This window comes from Cyprinodon variegatus, unplaced genomic scaffold (genome assembly GCF_000732505.1).
Source record: "Cyprinodon variegatus isolate N-32 unplaced genomic scaffold, C_variegatus-1.0 Scaffold12, whole genome shotgun sequence".
NCBI classification, from domain to species: Eukaryota; Metazoa; Chordata; class Actinopteri; order Cyprinodontiformes; family Cyprinodontidae; genus Cyprinodon; species Cyprinodon variegatus.
The window spans coordinates 1,089,134-1,098,739 of NW_015150465.1; the positions used below are offsets into that span (position 1 = coordinate 1,089,134).

A 9,606-nucleotide genomic window follows, 5' to 3' on the forward strand; every position below is an offset into this window, starting at 1 on the left:
GTGCGTCGAGCATCCAGCTCAGACAGAAACGCAACTTGGAGGACAAGTTCAGAGTCCCGTGCGTCGAGCATCCAGCTCAGACAGAAACGCAACTTGGAGGACAAGTTCAGAGTCCCGTGCGTCGAGCATCCAGCTCAAACAGAAATGCACCTGGGAGGCAACATCCAGCAGGAGTCTAACAGAGGTTCAGGCGAGCAGACCAGACAGGACCAGTGGGTGAGAGGGAACGAAATCAGGAAAACAGAATCACTCAGGGAAATGCTGAAACGCTCTCACCACTGGTTAGGGATTAAACTAGCCTGAAGACATGGGCTCAAAAATAAACTCCTCACTTAAACATGAACCTTGGAAATAAACCTATAATTAACAAAACTGACAGACAAAACACTAACAAAAACCAAACAGGGAACAAACAGAAAGCAAACAATGATCTGCCCAAGACAGCCCAACAAAAGGGAAACGGCAGGTGGATGAGACGAGCGATAACCAGGAGCTGGAAAGAGTTAAGCAGGTGAAAGGCATGAGTAATTAAGGCCAGCTATCACAGCAGATCATGACAGCAGTATGTTTTTTTTTGGTGTATCATATTCTTATTACATGTTTAAGTTACCACAGGCAGCAAAACAGCACGACCACAAAAAAATAACATAAACAACAACCTGTTCATACATACACATATAGAAATAATCCCATTAAAATTGAAATTGAAGTAACACAAACATATCTATAAAGTAAAAACAAAAACAAAAAAATTGAAGTTCCAAAAACATTAGCAGGCCAGTTTTCCTCCTCGTCCCTTTTGTTTAAATAGTTGTCATTCTTTTACCTTTAACCTAAGAAAAGGATCGAAATCTTTAAAAAATTGATTGTCATACATTTGGACCTGTAGACAGGCTTTTAGCTATGCGTACGGGCGTACATAGTAAGCCCTTTTACCAAAAAGTAATAGAAATTGTACGCCCAGTGTTTGGGAGGTACGGCTTTGGTACACCCTAATTTTCCCTCAGAAACTTTTTCAAAATTTCACAAGCAGCAGATACTGGAGTTGGAAAAATGTTAATTTTGTTGCTCAACGCGCCACAGCAATATGGCCAGACTTTTCCTTTAATTGAATTAAAGGCATAAAATGAATATGACACCTTTACCCATGATGACTTTGCAGTTCATGAATTACACCTACTGCTGCCAGTAAGATTTAAAGACATGTATATGACCGAGCATTAGATTTATAGTGGTGCATACTTATAAACACTGGCAAATATCTTCCTCTTTTCTTTATTAACTTTGACCAAATAAATTATAATGCGGTCTCTGCTAAAAAGCAGCCACTGCTTTGATTAAATCTGTTTAATATATATCATAACCAGATTGGCCTTTTTCATGCAGGCACGAATCTCGGCTTCCTGTTCAAAACAATCACCATCACTTATCGGGCCAGAGGAAGTCGAATGTCCTTTCAGCCGCAGCTTCTGCAGCACACTGTTACTGCAGCTTGATGTTGTTTGAACAGGAAGTGCCATTAAGTAGTGCAGTAAAATACACAAAGATAAAAGCCTTTTATCAGACCCAGTGGGAAAACCTTCCTGCTGGGAGCAATGTGAAGTTGGCAGAGGAGAAAATGTGCTTAAGCACATGGAATCAGGCTTAAAGTCTCGGCGACAGGCATACATGTTATTTTTTATCACTTGTCGAGGAGGGCTGGGCTTATTTTGTTGTGGTTTCACAGGCATGATCTCATTTCATTATCTTGACAAGAGCAGGTAGAGTTACATCCTAAATGAAGCCACCTGTGGCCTTCTGTTCTCAGAATCGCCCCGTGGTGCTTTTGATAAAAGCTGACCTTCAGCCTTTTGTCTTAACCTTGTGTCAATATTAGCTCGTGAATTAAAAAAAAATAATGCTGCAGCCCCAGTGTCAAGTTGGTTCACATTTAGTCTCAATTTATGCTTCGCTTTCCGGCTGTACTTTTTCTCTGCAAGTTAGTATAGCAAGCCAAAAGTTACACATTTATATTTTTTTTTTCTCTGAATTAGCTGCCAGCTGCAATAGATCCTTCACCAATCCTCCTGATAATTAGTCCTGTGAGGTTACTGTGGCTGATATGTGATGTGCAGTCTGACCTAATGGGAAGAGACACGGTGAAGACAAAAACACAAAAGAGCCAATTAGAGGAGATAGGCAGAATATAAAACAAGAACCGAAAAAAATAAAGGTTTTTCACCCAAATTGCATGAATTTTATATTAGTGGTTTTCAAACTCAGAACCTCAGGATTCCAAGCTCTATGCCCTGACACCAAGGCCACCACTTCCCATATAGATGAATATATTTGAATAAATTGTAATCAAATGCAAACTGTGATAAATCATTGTGGACAATTTTGGGGGCGGGGGGCAGGTGGGGTCAGATGATCACAAATGGGTATTCTTACAAGAAAAGTGTATCAGATTTAGTGTTTAAACAAAACAAATTGGAATAGAAACTCTCAAAGTTGATATTTTTGAACTGTATAAATGCTGGATCTTTGCCTAACAACCAGTCAATTGATGTGGCTCACTCAGGCGCTATGTTTGCTGGCACAAAATTTCACAATCAGAATAAGAAATAATCAGACTGTACCATTTATATAGGTGTATGTAATCAAAATACATGGCACAGTCTGATTAAATCCTAATTCAATCTGAACTAATTTCAATGTGTAAGTAATCCAATAAATTGGTCAATGGGAAAAAAAACAATTTGTGACGTAAACATGCCAATAGGAATATTCTGATAACAGTTAGGCAAGAGTGATTAGCCACTCAGTGAGTGAATATATCATATTAATTTAGCACATGCGCACTTCGGTCACCTTGCATCATTCAGAATAACTTAATCCTGACAAGTGTTTAGATGCATTCTTATCTGAGTTGACATATAATGGTTGCACTGTAAGAAAAGAATTTCCCTGAATGGTTTAATAAAAAAATTCTGATTCTGATATTTTAGTATGGAAGGCTAAAAAAAAAAAATGTATTGAGCCTTTAACAAAAGCTGCACAAATTCTCCTTGGGATAATCAGACAGCCAGCCAGAATTATGTGTGTAATTAAGACTAAACCTGCTAAGGGACTTTTAGGAAAATCTCAGTGGGTGTTTATTGTGTATTGAGGTGTATTGAGTCTGTGACAATATGTGAATACAAACATGAAAATAATTCAAACTTGTGCATCCAACTCAAGGGTTTAGAGCAACCTTTACCAGACCTTTATACATGGCTAGTCAGGTATTATCAAGTCTTTAAAAGAGTTTAAAAGCTAAACCTTTGATTTTATTTAATTTACAAAGAGCATGTTACTCTTGCACTATAACATATCTAGGATTTATTTCTCATATGTACTGTATCCACATTAAACATTAACAAATTAAACAGTATGTGTCAACTAAACGACTTGATGTGCCCTTTTGGTTCTTTACATTCTGATAAATTGCCTCTATGGAAAATATTTGGCCCACTGGCCCTAAGTGTATGTTGTATGTTGAAAAGAACATGTTTCTAAAAGCCTAAATCAGCAAATAATGTTGGACATATTAAACAAAATAAACATCACCTCAGTACAAGAAACTGAATTGAACTGAAGTGTATTGATGTTGCTTTGGTTTAACAATTTAATAAAGCTTTTTTGTAACTTCCAGATAGTATGGTTACAGTCATACATGGAATAATCTGTCCAATTGTGTGCTATGCATGAGCCACTAAGTGTTGTACCTGCTACTCTTTTAACTTATTTGTAGGGAAGAAAGTCTGTTAAAACAACAGCAATAACAGCAAATATACAACATTTTAGCTACTGCAGCTATCGCTTAGGGTTACATACAAATAATTCATATTTGGAGTCAATAGGGTGTATTTAAAGTCTTTAATCAGAGGGTGGACTGATCAGAGGAAAATAACAGTGGTAGCAAAAGATGCTGGCTTCTGTGAGCAGGAAGGGGTTCAGATCCATATCAGAATTAATTCTGTTGCCAACTCAGGCTGGAACTCAATTATGCAGCACTGCAGCTTTGTCTCCTTTGTGCGCTCTGTCACCCTACAATGACAGGGATTTGCAGGGCTGAAGTGTTATTACTGTGAATGAGGGACTATTCTTAGAAGTGGGATAAAGAGGTTTTGTTTCCATGTCTCTATATTTGCTGCTACTATTATAGAATTAGTGTTCGTTCATTTTTAATAATTTAATCTAAGACAAAGGTAACAAAAAAGAAAAAAAAAAAGAAACAAAGATTAACAAAGAGAAGCCCAAGGTTTGAGAGCCTGCATAGTGATCTAAGAGCTTTCTTTCTGTTATTTCTGTAAGAACAGAAAAATTACGCCTTAATTTGATCCAACATGAGTTGTTGTCTCCACCCTAATCTGAACGGGGTTGCATGTATGGTACCAAACTTTCCAATGATATAAAGAGTCGAGTGGCGGCTGGTGGAGTTTTCTCCTGGGGGGGGCTATGAATTCAAAATAGACATATAACAAAAACCAATCAGGTGTATACTAAGTTATAACACCAGTATATTAATATGAATGCCAAAAACAAAACAAAACAAAAAATAACATAATTTAATGTACAGGTTTATTTTTTGGATATAAATCTTGCCCTTCTGAGGATTTGTAAAGGTAAATCTGTGTTTTGAATATATATATATATATAGGATTATTCATGCTTCTTTGGCTATTCTAAAAAATGCTTTAAATCAGTCCTATCCGGTCTTTATCCGTGTTGGGTCAGATCCTGATGTTTGAAAAAAATGGAATGACACTTTAATAGTCATTAGATTAAATATTTATCTTGCACATCTAAAAAAATATATATTAATTTATTTCAAATATTTTGAATTTGAACTTAAATTTGAATTCTAAAAAAAAAAAAAAAAAAAAATTATTATTATTATTATTTTTTTTTTTATGTCCTAATCAGGGTCATTGGGTGGGTGGGGTGGTGCCCTAGCACCCTCTATTGGCCAGCCTCTACTTTAAGAGCTCTTATCAATAGAGGTCTTCACAGCTGGCCAGAAAGTGATTAACGTTTTTTTCTTTGACACTGATGTTTTTTTTTTTTTTTTTTTTTAAATGTACCTTTAAGGGATAATTCAAAAATAAGTATTTTATTAAAACTGAAGTGTGTAAAAAAGGGATCTGGCCGCATGACCGGGTCATTTTGAAAACTTTCCTTAGAATTTTGTTCCACATTTCAAAACCCACAAAGCTCCCTAGTAAGAAAAGCTTCTAGACAAGGAGTCGTTGCAAGGCACTAAATGTGCAGTGAGAAGTGGATTCTACTGTAAATATATAATGAAGTTCCTTAGGAATCAAATTTTCTTAAAAAAATTTGGACTTACTTGTAGACATAGGACAAACTGAATCTGTACTGCAGTAATCAGTGACCTATGTCTCAATAATGGTGCTTTTTTATAGTAGCAAATAGCACACATGCGTTACTCCCACCAAATTATTTATTATTTAGAGAACTTTGCTCTTACAGCTGAACTGAGGGTTTTTGTTATACTAGACCAGCTTAAATGGAAACCAAATTGTCTTTGTGAATGTTGCATGTCTAATCTAAAATTATTTTGAAAAAAAAAACATCCCAAATCCTCTGGGTAAATTGCAGTTATATATTTATAAAATGAAGCAAAAAAAAAAAAAAAAGAAACTAAAAGAAATATATTTACTTTCAAACACAGATAATCATTCTAAAATTTTTTTTGAAACCTAGTTATGAATCCCAAAATAAAGAAAAATCTTAAATTGACTGAAATTTACTTTCCTCAAGAAGTTAGCTCCTTGATTAAATTTCGGATGACATGTATTGTAAGAGGAAGGTGAAGAGTGTTTGTTTTCATCAACCTCCCCATATCATAGGTTTGCATCAGCTCAGTTCAAAAATAATCCTCAGGTGCCCTATAATACTGCTTTAGGAAGCCCATTAAGTCAATGTTTCTTCAGAACAAGTCTATTTTTATTTGATTTTACGTTTTTACGTAACAGAATCAATGTGCCATAATCCACAAGGTATTAAATGACACAGTAGGAGATTGCTGCTTTTGGTGTGCATGAGTGAAGCCTGGCAACTGGGAAATAAAAAATTTTTCTAACTTAAATAAAAAAGAAAAACAAAACATTAAAACTTTTTTTCTTCTAAAGTTTTACCCTCAGTTTTATTTTAATTTTTGCCTTTTTCATAGCAACAGTACAATACCATGTGCCCTGCTCCGACCAGCTCTTAACTCTCCAGTGTGTGCAGATTTCTGTTGAACTAAGGTCGCTTAGATCGCTGCCTTCTGCCATTAAATGACTAACTGCAAATAACGAGCCTGCAGGACACTAATTACAAAAAATATACCTTGAAAAAAATGCTCTAAATTAAATGATATTCAGATTTTATTACTGTTTTATTTTAAGTTGATTTTGACTTAATAATTTTTTCTGATAGTTTAACAGAAACAGCAGACCTAAAGATCTAACCTTAGAGAAGCTTAGACAAAAATATTTAGAATCGGGAGGAACTTCATTATTTATGCAGAAGTGTCATCAGAAAGAAGCTAGTTCTTTTAGCATGTTAAAATGCATTTGCAAACGGAAATGACTGCATGTGAATATTGACTAATTTTTTTATTTGATCTGAATGTTTAAGTACAACATTTCAACATAACTCACCATCATTATTCCAATTAATAATGACTTTTTTCCGATTTTTCAGAGCTTTTTATTTTATTAATAAATTAATTTACATTAAAAACTATGCACTTTGTCATTTTTCCTGAGTTAATACTTGTTGTACTATAAGCCTTTTTAAATCCTAGCTGTGAATGATACTTTTAAATAATATTTCTAACTTCCAGGTCATGATTATTAGTAGAAAATCACACTAACCAGTTACTCATTCTGCTTGGTTAATTATGTCTCTTTATTTGAATTCTTTGTGCCAGATACAAGCTTTTTGAGGGTGAGACTTCACTACATTGCTAGCACTTGCTATGGCTGCCTGATCTCATAGATGAAGACATGACTCCTGCATGCATTATTAACCCTTAAACTACTGCTTTTGGCCCTGCATTTCCATCCTGCTCTGTCATTGCGATGGGTAATGCAAAACTGTGAGGAAAGCAGCACCATTTTCATTGAGAAAGATTACTTCTGGAATACAAGCTATTCCTTGGAGATGTTTGCAGTTATTTAAGGGTTAACCAGGTATATCAACCAGTTCTTGCTTGTGTTACAATAAATGCATGCATTTTTTTCCAACAGATACAGATTTTTTGGGAAAATACCATTTAATGCACTTTTTTTGAACACCTGTGTTTCTCTTCTTTTAAAAATCCTAAAAATGCATTTTCAGGAAAAGAAGAATGCATCTGTTTGATATATTTTTTTACACACACATTGCAGTTTTTTATCTGACTGTCAGCATTCTCCAAAGGAAATAAACATTTCTTTTCTCCTGTGCCTCACAGTCCTATTGAGGACTGTCAGAACTTCTACAAAGACTTCACCTTGCAGATCGACATGGCGTTCAACGTGTTCTTCTTGCTTTATTTCGGCCTCCGTGTAAGTAAACATTTGACTAGTGACAAGTTTAGATTATCTGGTTTTGTATTCTTGGACTATAGACCAAAAAAGGAAAAAAAAAATGTTACCTTTCTGAAAAGTATGTCCATATACTGTTCTGTATATGAACTTGATGTTTTGAGTGTATGTTATCGTTATTCAATGGACGGACACTCTTCAGTTTCTTTGTCTCTTAATCAATCAATCTGAATTCATATGTAGAGAAAAAAAAGTATAGAGGGTGCTTTTAATGAAAATAACACACAGAATATATCCAAATAAACACCAAAAGTTAAGAATCTGTTAAAATACAAGCCTGGTTAAAAAGATTAGTTTTTATTAGGGTTGTACCCCAAGTTTGCCTTTAATTAAGACACATGAGACCATTGTCTGTGATCTACAGGTTCCAAGAACTTTTGGAGGTATTTGCCTACAGCAAACCTGTCAGTGCAGCAGTTCCTGCTGTTGCTGCTGTTGGACACCTTTGTCTCTTGCTGTATTTACCTTCTGCTTTACTTCCTTTGAAGTGCTTCTATAAAGATTCTGGCAGCTTTTTTTGTGTACCTTTTCTTCTTAATACGGCTTAGATCTACCTTTCTCTGTAAGCCCTAACTTGAAAAGTAATTACCCTATAAAAAGCCATTTTTATGTTATTCCTTTGTAATGGTAATATTTTTTGTGAATAAGCTCAATATATATCTCTCCGTATGTAATGAACCTATTTAAGTTTCCTCTTTTTCATCTCATTGACTTAGACTTAGACAACTTTTATTGTCATTTTGTATACACAGTGTATACAAAATGAAATTTGGTTTTGTACAGCTTTCCACCAACAACAATTCCATCTGTTAATGTGCCGCAGTGATCAAAACTAAACAGTGTGGAGAAAAAAAAACATGGCGCAAAAAAAAAAATAAAATGCATTGAAATGGAAGTTAAGAGCATTAAATATATAGGGTACAATTATGCAGTGTTTTGGTTTGGTGTTGTCAGTGTGATGCAGAGTCTGTGACATGATTTTTTGGTAAAACTATAGTTTAAAACTGGTTCTGTCATATTTTCTGTTTATTTCTGTAGTTTATCGCTGCCAGTGACAAGCTGTGGTTCTGGCTGGAAGTTAACTCGGTGGTGGACTTCTTCACAGTTCCTCCCGTCTTTGTGTCGGTGTACCTCAACAGGAGCTGGCTGGGTGAGGAGCATCTCTTTCTCTTATTTAACAGATTAACTTCTCATTAGAGCAAAAAGAGTCCTACATTAAGGGACCACATTTATTATCTTATGGATTCATTATTGCTAGTCTTTTTTCCATACTGTAGCAGAGTTATACGTACACTACTGTACTTCTAAGAAGATTATGCATTATTTACGTTTTTTGTTATGCTTATTTTGATTTATTGATGCTCCTGTTTTGCATGGACATTGGGCTTTGACCATCTTTTGGATCCCCTTCCTCTCCAGCAGAGATTTCCAGCTCTTAGATTAATTTATGTGTTGTTCGAAAATAACTAATTGCTTGTGGGGGGAATAGAAGAAGAAAAAAATACTTTGTTTGGTGCCTTGGAGCTTAAAATTGAAGTCAATCCATTGAATGAGTGAAGCTCATTACTCAGAGAGGTGTGTGATGAAATACAGGATTACCACATTATTTTTTTAATGACCTCCAGATTTATTTGGTTGGTAACAGAAGATCTCCCTTTAGCTATAAACATCTCCTACTCTAAAGATGGAAATGAGCAGAAAGAGACAGGTGTGCAACCTATGTCATGTTCCTCATAGGTGACTTGAGGCATAAACAAAGTAAAAGCAGGCAAAGTTGTTGGCTAATGCTGTCATCTAGTGGGCATTCTAAAAACTGATTGCCATTAAGAAATTACACATTACTTTCGGAGGCTGTCATTGTTTTGGTGCGATGAGCTGTAAATTCTGGGCACTGACTGGAGCACTTTGAGCCAAATGGAATTAGCTTTTCAAAAATAAAGCATATTACTCATATTTGCTGGATGCACTTCTTGGTATTTAAGGAACAGGA

At 35.3% G+C, this 9,606-nt stretch overlaps 1 protein-coding gene across 11 annotated transcripts in view; it reads left to right on the top strand.

Moving 5' to 3' along the window:
• LOC107089490 (calcium-activated potassium channel subunit alpha-1-like) overlaps nt 1-9,606 on the top strand; it is a 135,504-nt gene that overhangs the window by 61,781 nt on the left and 64,117 nt on the right. For all 11 annotated transcript variants that reach the window (XM_015382353.1, XM_015382320.1, XM_015382328.1 and 8 more), the window contains exons 4-5: nt 7,484-7,577; nt 8,655-8,766. In XM_015382353.1, coding sequence (XP_015237839.1) covers nt 7,484-7,577; nt 8,655-8,766 — 206 coding nt within the window. The remainder of the gene's footprint in view (nt 1-7,483; nt 7,578-8,654; nt 8,767-9,606) is intronic.